The sequence below is a fragment of the Caloenas nicobarica genome, chromosome 3 (genome assembly GCF_036013445.1).
Source record: "Caloenas nicobarica isolate bCalNic1 chromosome 3, bCalNic1.hap1, whole genome shotgun sequence".
Lineage (NCBI taxonomy): Eukaryota > Metazoa > Chordata > Aves > Columbiformes > Columbidae > Caloenas > Caloenas nicobarica.
The window spans coordinates 95,610,384-95,623,687 of record NC_088247.1 but is presented as its reverse complement, the minus strand read 5'-3'; the positions used below and the strand labels follow the sequence as shown (position 1 = coordinate 95,623,687).

At 37.0% G+C, this 13,304-nt stretch overlaps 1 protein-coding gene across 1 annotated transcript in view; it reads left to right on the top strand.

The window, feature by feature from the left end:
- MTA3 (metastasis associated 1 family member 3) overlaps positions 1-13,304 on the top strand; it is a 130,834-nt gene that overhangs the window by 96,600 nt on the left and 20,930 nt on the right. Inside the window, exon 17 of the mRNA XM_065630934.1 lies at positions 7,550-7,581. Coding sequence (XP_065487006.1) covers positions 7,550-7,581 — 32 coding nt within the window. The remainder of the gene's footprint in view (positions 1-7,549; positions 7,582-13,304) is intronic.

The following is a 13,304-nucleotide window of genomic DNA, read 5'->3' as shown; positions in this document are numbered from 1 at the left end:
TATTGTCTCAGAAATAAAGCAGTGTAATAAGGAAATGGCACTTCTTTATGCCTGTACAGGGGAGTGGGGGAAGATTTTGAGAAACATCATTAATATTTGGTTTAATGCTTTTGAGAGCATAAACAAGAACATTATTATTTCTTAGGGAGTTGTTATGTTGGTTTGAGTCTTGATTTTGGCCAATGCAGCGCAAGTTTCCCTTTCATTTTTGCACGGATGAACAGTCTGTCATTTCTGAGTTCTGTTGCTCTTTATGGTGGATGATGAGGGAGCTCATTTATCTCTTCAAAAATGGTGGGGTTTGTGCCCTGATATCTTGCTATTAACTGAGCCGTTTGTCAGTCACTGGTGGCTGAGAGATGCAGTTGTTTGCATGAACCCATGGGTAAGGCAGAGACATAAATAAAATTGCACTGCTTATGCATTGTTTATTGCAACTGGACAGAGAGAAGATATTGTAGTTGTTTGTATCATTTATTGCAGGAGGAAGACATTTTCTGAATGGTCTTAGAAAAGTGGTTCACATTTTTATTTTCAAACAACAGTAACTCTTGGATTCTGTAGGAGGAATGAAAAATGCCAGAAAGTTTGGGTTTTTTTCCAGTCTGGAAAAAAATTGCAGTGCTTTGGGGAGTTTTTGTGGAATATGCATGCTGGTGCTTTTAGATATTCTGAGATGCAGAATTTCCATCGCTGCTGAAAATAAAGTCGACGCAAGATATTTAACTGGTTCTCAGCAGTGAAGACAGTCTCTTTCAAATTGGAAAACTCTTGTCTTCAGAAAATGACGGCACTGCAGAATGTTACATGTATCCAGATTATAACTGGAGTTGACGATGGGAAGATTTAGGTGTGACTATAAAGTGCTTTGTAGATTTTTTTTAACCTGATCTTTTAATTACAGTGTCTGAAATTATTCTGAGCAATTACATTCACCCATAAGCTGCTTAACTGTGAGCAACAGTACATCTAAGTAGTCAAGTTTCGCGTCAGGCTATTGTTTTGGCAGGGTGAGTAATGATAATTTTCCGTATAATATTTGGAAAGATCAAGTAAAGGTATTTTACATGAGAATAATCTCTTGTCAACTGGCAGGCATTTCCTTACTTTTACATGCATCATAACTAGAGTATCCACAGGATGCCCAAGATATTAATGTCACTAATGAGCTGCGGAAATCAGTCTGTGCCCGTTGATACCATTTCCATGACTTGTGGGCAGAAATAAGAGAACTGGTTGTTCACAGCTGGAGACTTCAGTCAACAGCCCTGACCCTCCTCCTCTCTTCCCCTGCCCAGACCTTTACTGCTGTATCTCAGGCCGAGGTGTTCTGACGCCTTCAAGAGGATTCTTTCAGCAGTCAGATTTCTGTATGTGGCTGTATCTAAGAAGGAGACAGCTATTTTGGGGTCCGTTTTCCTAGGAACCTGCACATCTCTGGCACATCAAGATGAGAAAGCTGACATAAGCAATTGGCAAAGGGAGAAAGACCTCAAAGAATGTACCTTCTCTCATAGATGCTATTTTGGTCAACCCTTCTCTCTCTGGTTATGACTAATACATTGGATATTGAGGAGATAAACAAGGAAGAAAGCCTTGTATTTCGCTCCTGTTTTCCCATGGGGAATTTGAAACTCCCCTTGGACAAACACATGAAAATAAATGCAGCCTAACTGACAAGCAGGGAAGACTGGAGCCTTTCCTGCCCCAAATTTTCTTGAAACAGAGAAAACAATTCTAATATGTGCTTCATCATCATTAACTTCATGTAACCCTATGTGAAAGTTCATGTGAGTGAAGAAGTTTTCACTCTAGGATGGAATATCTCAGCAGAGGGAGTTGTGTTTTTTCTCAAAGATGTCTGATCGTTGTTGTCACACTATTTTTCAGTAGAGATGGAAATGTTCTACTGTGGTGGCAGGCTAGCAGCATGAAACACATGCCAGAAAACTTTAAAAACTAAACCTTAAATTTTCTCTTACATGTTAATAAACTGTAAACCTACCTAAATTGTTATAAACCTTGTTTTACATACCAGTGATTTCCAACCAAAAGAGGAGAGATGAGGCGTGATAAACAAGCTGTGGGAATCCGCTTTTACTGTTTGTTCCATGCTGAAACACGAAGTATGGTTAATATTGAATTGTGCATACCCACTCTTTCCAGACGTGAGAAATAAAAGTTATCTATTGTTCCACAGTTTTTCCTCTGAAATTTACTTTGGGCATGCACATCCTTGGTGTAGCCAGCAAATGTTTTGAAATATTTTGCTACAGATCTCTTACTGAAATGTGTGCACTGATGTCGATGGAAATGTGAGCATGGAAAGCAGATCTCTTTGGAAAAACTGATGTTGTGTTACTGTTATCTACTGGAGAAGCGAAGGACTATGAGAAGGGTGTTTATGACTCTTAGTTTTATCCCAATATATATTACTCAGAGTGTTTATTCATGTCGTTATATGAAAAGCTTTATAGTAAGAGCTTTGTCGTGCCTTTCTATATAAAGTTGATAGCACCATTGCTGACCCTCAAGGGTTGAACCTAACAACTTTTTTACCTTTGATTTTTGCAACTTGCACAAGAGTAGCCAGTTTCTTTTCTCTTTAGAAGAAAACTAAAATGCTCTAAAGCTTGCATTTCTGTGGTCAGTATATCCGTTTGTTTTTGCAAGGCTACAAATGATGATACTGGAGATGATGAACTGATGACAACTTCCAGAGCGCCCAGATTATGTACCTGGAAAATTACACAGTCCTTAATTACCCCAAGGGGTACCGCTGACATTGTCAGTCATTTATAGAAATAAGCTACTGCATCTCATGTTTGCATGTCTCAAACAATTTTCTTTTTCTGTTTAAATTTTTAAGTCATAAACCAATGTTCTTCCTTCAGTTAGTTACAATGAGTTGATGATTTCCTCCTCCACAGTTCGGTCTTCATTCCTCCACCCCCAGTAATGCAAGTGACATTGTGACTTAACATGATAAATAGTCAGCAAGGAGGAAAGTATTTAAGTCTGTGTTGTTTTTGTCCAAAAAATAGAAGAGAAATATTTTTGCCCAGTATTTCTTAAAGTTGAGAAAATTATTTATTATCTTGCAATGATCAATGTGTGGTCATCGTTTGCTGACATTGAATTCACATTATAGTTATCTTCCAAGTATTTGAAGTTCTTTGATTACAAATAAAATAACAACTTTCCATGCTGTCTGAAGTCTTCTGAAAATGCAGAGTATTTTTTCAGTGGATAAAGGTAAGCAGTGTGACTTTTGTGTGATGGATGTGGTTACGTGATGACCTGGGAGGAGCAAAACCATTTCTACAAACACGTTTCCTTGAATTTCCTCTGAGAAGGAACTGTTCCTAAACATGAGCATAGCATATCACTGTGTTGTGGTTTTTTAAAATATAGAAAATGGTTGCTTTTCTTTGCAAAAGTCAAAAATAAAATATCCATTCAACTGTAGTTCTCAGACCTAGTCCATCTTCTGAAATGCGAGTTATTTCCAAGGGTGGAAGTACCCTAGAAACTGAATAGGGTTTTTTTATTTTTTTTGTTTTCTTTCAAAAACGTATCTTTGGACTTAAAAGGCTGCTTTGCATACATTTGTTTCAGAAAAAAACCCCACAAAACTAGATTTGCAATCATACTTTGATGCACCACTTTCAGTGTGCCAGACATCACTTCCACTTTGTTGTACTAAGGAAACAAATGCTTATGAAAATATTATAGCATTTTATCTTTGTATTCACCAGTGTAACACGTGCTTCTGATAAGTCTGATAACAGCAGAGTTTGAATGGGCGAGATATGTGGGATAGCGTATGGAGGAAAGGGCACTTCATGCTGCATGGCCCCATTTTTGCTGCTGAATCAGTGTCTCTTTTTTTAGATACAGGTAATGTGTAGACATGAAATTGCAGCAACACTGGCTTTTCTAATTAGCAGAATAAATCAGCTCTTAAAAAAGCAAACAATAAGAACAACACTGTAATTAAGTTAGCATTTAAAACACAATACCAGAGCCTAATTCCTGAAATCACTACTTTCCCTTGGTAATATTTTGAAGAATTAAAGTTGCAGAAAGAGAATCCTGTCTGTTGGGTAATAGGATTAGCAGCATACTACCTCATGAATTACGTGTTCTGGATTCAGGATCTGGAGTCGATACCCGAAGTGCTTCTGTGTGTGATTACTGTCAAGTAGGTTGATTATTTTTTGGAAGCCGTGATTGCAGAGTAATTGTTCTTAATTTTGGTATGTAGTGCAATAGGGGAGGCACCTTCAGAAACTGCTTAGGCAGTGTAACTGGAAAGATGTTGTGGCTGGGAAAAATGCTTCATGCTAATTTTGTACTGTTTTGCGCTTTTTGCTTTTCTTGTCTGTATGTTGTTTCTCCAGTGTTTCAAATTTCTGTCTTGGGAGATTAAGGGTCTTCCTCAAATTAAGTCAAACTGAGTATGATTGTAAGATAGATATGTATTTTTATATATATATGTATATAATTTTTTTAATGATACTTTTGAAGTAACATCTAATGTCACTTGTTCTAGTGCTACAAACTGTATATATATATTCATAACCCAAGTGGAAAAGAAATAATTATAGTCTTCCTTTCCCAGCTTATTTCATAAGGTGGTCCATCCTGAGTGAAAAGGTTCTTCGTAGTCTTATGCACCTTGATAAGCTGAGAGTGTTACTAGCATTAAACACCTCTGCTATTGACTGTCTGACTTTATTTTCCATGTGTCCAAATGACATTATCTTGAAGCATATTTATTCTGGAAGGTTTAGGAAACAGCACCTTTCACCCACTGGTATTGCTGGTGGCTCCATTAATAAAAAAGAGAAAGACGAATATCAGATAACTAGGTTTCCAATCAGCAGGCTAATTAAATAATAGTACATATAAACACAACGCATGAACACCTGGAAAAGGACTGGAGTGTTATTAAGGATGTGCTTTCTGTCCTGACTTGAAGAACCCTGAAGGTAAAAAAAATTAATACGTTGCCGGGGAATAGTATGTAAACTTGAAATAATTCTGTAGTTGGCACCATGCTTTAGCAGTGGACTTTTTCTGATTTAACCTTAAATGGTTTTACAGTGGGAATTTTTATAGTCTTCTAGTGCCTGTAAACAGGGAGAAACACTTGATTAGTCAGTATGGCTGATAAAGCAACTTTTATTGTGACAAAATTTCTTTTTACAACCTGCTTATTTCTTTTTGAGTTCAAAGAAACATGTTGTAGAAAGACCATGCAAGCATCGTAGGCTGCCATTGGTCTATCAATTTCTTCACAATAATGAACTTGTAGACATCTTGTCAGTACCGAAGTTGCATTTACTTAGATTTACTTGCATCTCATCATCAAGACCCCTTGTTAGTGATGTTGTCTGACCAATTCTGTCTAAAGTGGAGTAATCTGCGTCACTGGTGCTTCATCGGCCGTAAGGGGAGAATCATTCTGTATTGTGGAGTTTCCTTTCCACTGAAGAAGTGCAGCTACAGGTTATTGCCTTGCACAAAATCATTTGCCTGTAGGAACTCATTTATAAACCAAGTGTCTACTGGTGCCAGTTTCACTGAAATTTGAGCCTGATTATTTAAATCCGCTAAGTCATTCTAAAACTTGGCAGATAAAACTGAAAATTCAAAGTTTTGTCTCCTGTTCTGTTGAACACCGAGACGTTAGTGGTTTTTAACTAAGCTCTGTTGCCCTCAAGCTGCCATTGGAGGTTGCATGGGTGTGCAGACCTTTTGTAAAACACACCCTTTTGAATGCCGTGTGGCTGTCTTTGTAATTGGAAACACGGCCTTTCTTCCTTAGTTGCCTTAATTAAAAGCAAAGTTTTCCACAGAATTGGCTGATGTGTGTTCATGCATAAACATTGGTCAGAATCCTGCCAATTCAGTGTGTAATTATTTTCTGGAAGAAATCAGTGCCTCCTCAGTTCTAAAACCTGAGTATTTGGGTATCAGAGTGTGTAAAAGTTTAAATTGAGTAACAATGACACTTTAATTAGCAGCCTCTGCTAGATCCTAGAATCTTTTGGCTATGTCTACTTATTAAACTGTTCTTTCTTTAGCTTTTCATTTATGGATATACTTGGCTCTTTCTAAAAGATGTTTGACAACTTAGATGGTATTTCAGGATCTACAGCAACAAAAGCTAAGAAAAAGATATGCAAAAAACAGAGAATGTTTTTATTGTATGATATAACGCGGGGATATTACTCTACAAATATAACATCTTTCTTCACTTCTTTGCTTGGCTTTATTAATAGATTATCAATATGGTGATATTGTAGACTTTACAGCTGTTGGCATTGCATTAAGAATGTCTGTAAAGTGTTCTTCAAAAAGAGGTTGTTTAACAACCTCCAGGTACATTCGATAGTTTCTCAGTTCCCTTTACGGAGATACTATCTTTTTCATTTGTCTGTGGAATTGAGAGGGTGACTTTGGGGCAATCGTGGCTGAGCAACGTGGTGGTTCTACCTCCATGAATGCAGTCTCTGTGTTTTCTCAGAACAGTCTGGTCCTGAGACGTTATTTCACTGGAATGTGGAAAAAATAAACATACTTGTAATAACAAAAATAACTTCACTGTGAAGATAAAAATTAAACAGATTATAGAGTTCTTTGCTCTGCTGTGATCTTCTCTTACTTTGTAACAGTGCCAAATATACTCAGGTATCAGGAAACAGTAGACTGTCACAGTATTTAATTTTTATACTACCAGTTTAAAACTTGCCTGGAGGACTGGTGACCAAAATGTATTTTTATGTAATTTTTGTGTGGAAAAAGGAGAAGAAAAGGCAGCTGGGAGAAGAGCTCACAACTAAAATAACAGTGGCTTTTGGTAGGTTTTCACATTATAGAACATTTATCAATTGGAAATTATTGATACCTGTATTGATATATTTTTTAATTAGATTTGATTAAGGATGAAGACTTCTATAAATGTTATTTAAATACAACTGTTAGTGAAGTTGACTGACACCTGATTTATCATATAGGAGAGAATAATTAAGATTTCAGGATGTTATGCTTCTCAATATACTTTATCATTTTCAAACTGAGAATCAATCTCAAAATTTTTAGAAAAAAGGTTGTCTCATTTTATAAAGCTTTTTCAAATGGGAATAGTAATGGAATTATGCTGATACTATTTGTATTTTTTTCTGCAGAGCTAATCCTCCATGTTAAATGATGCCGTATGTTAAAAGCAAAATGAAAAAAAAACATTTCTTGAAACATGAATTATGAATTAGTTCCATTTTTATATTTTCTTGCAGAAGAGGATAATTAAGCAAAGAGAACAAGTGCAGTTAACAGCATAGTATAGTGTGCCGTATATTTTCAGGACTAGTGATGATTCTCATGCTCATTTCATGAGAAATCTTTCCCATCTCCGCATTTCTGATATATTCGTTGTGGTACCTGAACAGCAGCATCTTAACCTTCAGGCTGAGCATCAGAAAATAGGGCTTTTATGGATAAATGCAATACTCTGATACATTGTGGTTCTTTTGTTTTCCAGAATCATCCAGCCATACAACAAGAACAATAATGGTAAGTACAGAAGAGATTATAGGTCTTGATCTATCTATAGATACGATTTTTGCTTTGAAAACAAAGCTTAAGAAGTACAAGTGCTGTTGGTTTGAATAGGTGAAAAATCCAATTCTGTGTGTTATATGTTTAAGTGATTTTTGATTATTTCAAATCAGTGCTGATAAAATCTCTAGCATTGTATGTGTATCACATGTGCCAGACCACATTTAAAGTTCAAAACAATAGCTGAGTCATTTCTTGCAATGCATTACTGTGAGGCTGGTTTGTGACTTTACCTTGAAAGTTCGGGTTCCAGAAACAGAGAAATGCTTAAAAGGACAGATACAGCTTCAAAAATGAGATTAAAAAGTTGTATGTATAAAAATGTCATGGACTTAATGTTCATCTTCGGTTTTTATAGCATGAGGAATTTTATTAGTCTCTTTCTGTTTCAAACTCCTAATAAAAGTTAGACAAGGACTGAACAAAAATTCACATAGATAAAACGTTTCTCTGACTGGGAATGATTCGTGCCTATCCTGTAGGTATTTGGAGGAAGGGCTATTCACTTTTGGAAGAAGACCAATTCTTGAGGCAAGTTTTGAAATTTTAGAATAGAACCCAACAAAACGTGATGTGAGCTTGTTATTTTTCATTCCTACAGTTTTCAGGCTGTCCCTTCAAGTTTATTATCTCTTCCATATGTAGAGCATTTGTGTAAATTCCCACACAGGTAATTGATTCCGCAGGGACAAAGAGGAAATTTAGTTCATTGCCTTTAACATCAATTGTCATTAATAGTCCAGTGCAAATGAATGATAAAGAAGGACTACAGATCACAAAATTTCAAAATAGTAGAGATATGTCTGGCAAAAGTGATGTTTCCTACTGGATGTGATATAATCCTCCTTCGTCGTGAATTTGGTTTACATAGACCTATTTCAAAATAAGATGCTTAGAGTTATTTGACTGTATTCCTCTGCTATAAAATTTTGGAAAGGATTGAAAATTTTTTCAGTGTTTCTTTCCAATTCTGCATGGGTGTCAGGAAAAGAGCTCAAGGTTAATGGTGAAGCTGGTGAAAACTTCACTCTTCATTTCCCTTTATATTTTTTCCTATTAATTTTACTCTGAAGATAATATATTTTTTTAGTCTCTCTTTTCCATTAATATATCAGAACAGCTCTAAAAACTGACCCGAAGAAGTGGGGATTTTGCCTCTATAAATTTCTCCTCACACCAAAACACGGCCAAACTTTAAAGAAAGGTCTTAAATCACTTGAGTTCTCGACGTTCCTGTGTTGTGAACCTCTGCAGACCTCTCTGCTGACAACTCAGGCTGCTCAGATTGATGTTCTCAGTCAAAGGAATGTGCAGTAATTGTCCATTGCACTTAAATAAAGTACAATTAAAAATAAGTTTTCTGTTCAGACAGTGTGAAAAGGTTATAGCAATATTCACTGCAATTAAACATAACTGAATGTGCCATGGAAAATTTCTTACCCAATGAGTAGGCAGAATATGTCAGTCAAGCCAGAAAATATACTATTCAGTGCATTAGAAACAGTGTGAGATAATCTATTCAATACAGACATAGTAAAGCAATACTGCTGAGATCAGTTTTCGAATGACTACTGCAAAAAATAATTACTCTGAAATAAAGTCCCCTTTATCTGGCTGATTGTGGTTAATATTATAACAGGTAAAAAGTTAAAGCATCTTCAGTCAATCAGGATGTGAGAGATAGCACTAAATCTATATACTGCCTCAGATGCTGTAGTGTAAAAAAGCTTTCGTCTTACCAAGGCAAAGTATTTGAAGTTGCATTTGTAGGTGGTGAAATAACATAAGGCATTAAATGTGATCCTGTCTCCAAAGATTCAGATTTATGTTAAAATCAAAGCCAATGAAGAATAGAGTATACTTTCCTAAGGAAAAATATGGTGCAGTTTATTTGAGAACATTACAAGAGTTCTTCTTTGGTATTTAAATACAATGATGCTTCCCTATTTTTTGTTTCAGATCTCTGTTCATAAAACCAAAAAACCAGGGTCTCTGTGAGGGGAGGGCAAAGGAGAGGATCCTCTGTGTGTTAACCACAAAATACATTTCCTCTTATTCTGTGGATAGATGCCTAGATTAGTCTTTCATTACCAATTTACTCATTTACAGAAATAAATATTTGCTTCAAAATGCTACTTTTAAAGACGTGGTTTATACAGACATTGTATAGCTTTTGTGTAACTTCCATGAAACACAGAGGCTATGAACATTGTATTTTAGCCACGATGCTTTGGAAAGTCAACTATCGGGTTTTTGCTTGTTGGTTTGGGTTTTTGTTTTGTTTTGGTTTTGCTTTTTTGTGTGTGTGTGGGTTTTTTTTCTTGCACAGAAAAGTCAATGGCTTGGATTTTCAGTATTACATGTATTCTGTGTGTTTTGTGAAAGGTTCAGGAGGTTAAAAAATAATACTTGTGTTGTCTATTTGGTTTATTTCTTGTCTATGGTCTATTGTTTGAATTTTTTTTTCTAATAGCCTCCAGGTTTCTTAAATGAAATTCTATACCCAAAATGAATGTGTGCCTGCATGCAAGTATCCACATTTGTGACTCCATGCTGTGTGAAGACTCTGTTTTGTAATTTTTGCATTCATTTCAAATCTCTATGAATAAGTAAACTAAACCAGTCCCAAGCCTTGATGCTTATTAGAGATATAATGCTAATGCCTTTGCAAATAAGAACACTTCAGGTATGGCAGAACAGAATCAATACTCAATTTAACTTACCTAGTTTTACACTTGTTTTACACTATTTCCTGTATAATTCGGTGAAGGCAAAATATATTGAAACAATTAATATGGATTATTACCAATCATCTGCATATGTTTGATTTCTTCTAGTGATTTCTACCCCCTTCCCCCCCCACCTCCATGTAGTAGCTTGCTTTGCTTGGCTTGATTTATTTTTTTTTTAAGACGCAACAGAAAATTTAAAAATGCTAATTTAGGGCAGTGGAAACTTTTTCCTTTTTGAAAGGATGGGGGAAACATAAGAGATCATAAATTCAAGTCCACTTAGGAATTTACGATAATCCAGTTAAACATTCTTTCAGCCACAGTATTCATCATGAGCTTTTACACTTGCAATGCCTTTTGGTGTTATGTATTTATTTCAAAGCTGGATGTCTTTTCAGAATCTTCAGTGGCTGCCAGTGAATAAATATTTGGCCACTTATATGCCAGTAAAAGTTGAGAAACTTATAGACAGGAACCTCAACTGTGATTTGAGATCCGAGTCCCACTTCTGAATTTGAACAAGATTGCTCTCTTGAATTTACAACATGCATCTTAATATCCTTGTGCTGGAAGTTCCTCTGGGAGTTGGGGAGGATAGGAGATTTACCCTCCATAATAATGATGCCCTTTAAGCTGTTTGTGGGATATCTTTGTAGGTGTCTTTGGAGTAGTACCCAAACTTTGCTGGGTTGGTAGCTACCACTGCAGGACATATCACATGCCTAGTGATGCTACACAGCCAATTCCTCTGTTTCCCAAACACAGCACAGCCTTAAGCCTGGTGCACCTTGTGTCGAAAGACCTGGATTTACTTACAGTTAAGCAACTGATTGAATTAATAACCCTGTGCTGCTGCTTCCAGAAGATTTGACAGAGAGAAACACATTCTTATGTAGCTTCTTCATGAAAGGGACTATTGCATTGACTGGACATTGGAGATGTCTCAGTTGTCCACTGGGAAAGGAGTGTGTGTGCAGGTGGGAAATCCATGCCCCTTCCAGGTAAGTTTTGATGAGCAGCACTTGCAAACAGCTCTCAAAAATTGAGCTGCGTACCTGTGAGGGCGAAAACCACAGACTCCACACAATCCAATGTGAATCCAGCTGAAGTAGTTTATTGCTTGTTACAAGTCTCCTTTAGTACCTAATTGCTTTGTTCACGCGCTTACAGGCTGCATGTGATTGGATAACAGCTGCTGTCCACGCGCTACCGATTAACAAGGGGTTGGATCCTTACAGATAGCACGAGCTCTAGCATTCAGCAAAACCTCCCTACAGAATTGCTGACTTGCTGACTCTTGATTTCTTCACCGGACACACTTTCTCTTGTTCTCGCTCAAGGCTGCTCGAAGTCACGTAGTACACACAGGCTGTTTTGCTCTCTGCTCTCCTCCTAGTTTCACAGGCCTATTCAGTTCAGTTCCATATAATGTCCCTTAGCTTTGAGAAAATCCCTCAAATCTCCCACATGTACAAGCCTGTGAGAGCAGTACCTGAGAATGGTGTCCCAAGATAAATGTTTTACCAGGGGACAGGTGAAGCTGTGAAGGCATTATGACAAATGGTCTTCCCATAAACTCCTCCTTGTTGAAGACCTTGAAAAGATTGCCTTTGGTCTCAGAGGTCTCTGAGGGTTTGTTCAGGCTGTGGCATAGAGACCTCCTGCTCGGCAGGTGAAACTCTTCCCAGAGCTAACTCTGTGCTGGCTTAAATATTTGTGTTCTTTGTTGGGTGTAACATTGCCTGAACCAGAGCTCCCTTAGCCTGGCGAGGTGTTTCTTTCAGGTTCACTCAAATATAGGTTTTCTCATGATGTCTTTTGGGCATGGAACAATTTTGTCCTAGAGATACGAGAGATCTCAGCGAATGTACCCAGATTGAGATGAGGAAAAACTTGGGAGAAGGGAGTCGCTCAGCGCAGAGGAGGATTTGTCCAACACAGAGTTAGCAAGCCCTGGGTAGAGCTCCTGTCGCTCAGGTGCTGTTCTGTGATCTCCCACTGGTGTGTGGACCCTTAATTCCAGTGGTTTCATTGCAGAATCTCAACACAACGTATTAGTGATGCACACAGTCAAAATCAAAATGCCAGCTGCTAATGGCACACGGCAGTGTTGTGATGGAATTATTGGAGCTTTCTGCATGAAGGTTTTTTGAATGCATAGGGCTTCAGTGGTAGTACAGGTAGTATTGCTGAGGCTTTCGTAACCTTTCTAGCATAACTATGTGCTAGAGGGGGAAATTTAAAATAATAATAATGATTAAACCAAAAAAATTAAGTAGTACTATGTCCGAATGTTCATTTTGCTCTTGGTGTTGATATTAGTATGACAGTGTCATTGAATGCTCATATTTTTGAGAGGAACTAATGAGCTGATTTTCTGCTCAAGAACTTCCATTGTTTTGATTAACTAGAAATTAAAGATAATGCAGTCCCTAGCACAGAATGGAGAACAATGATCTTATTTTCTCTTGTTCTTAAGTGAAATGTAATTAATATTTTCAAATAGCTTGAAAGGACAGGGGGAGAAGGGAGATAAAAGAGAAAATTCTAAGCGATGTGATGCAGCAGAAATGAGATTATATTGTAACCGTTGCACTGTTTTCTCTAACGTTATCTCTTGCCTTGAATAAGAGGTAGGGTCTAATAAAAGTAGACAAAGCAGAGTTCAGAACTAGTAACAACATCTGTCTCTGCCAGGGGAAGAAGGTATTATGAAAAAAAATGCATACTTTTTCTATTAGGCTTAACTGTTCATCAGAGTTTATGCCATAGGAAATACACTTTTTGTACCTTATATGTTTCCTGTACATTTTTTGCTTATACATGGTGCAATGAATAAAGGAAACATACAGTGGTGTATTAGAAAGCAACCTGGGAACATATATAAACCATTGTATTTGATAATTTAAACCCAATTCTGACTGGAGAAGCATAGCAAAAAATTGC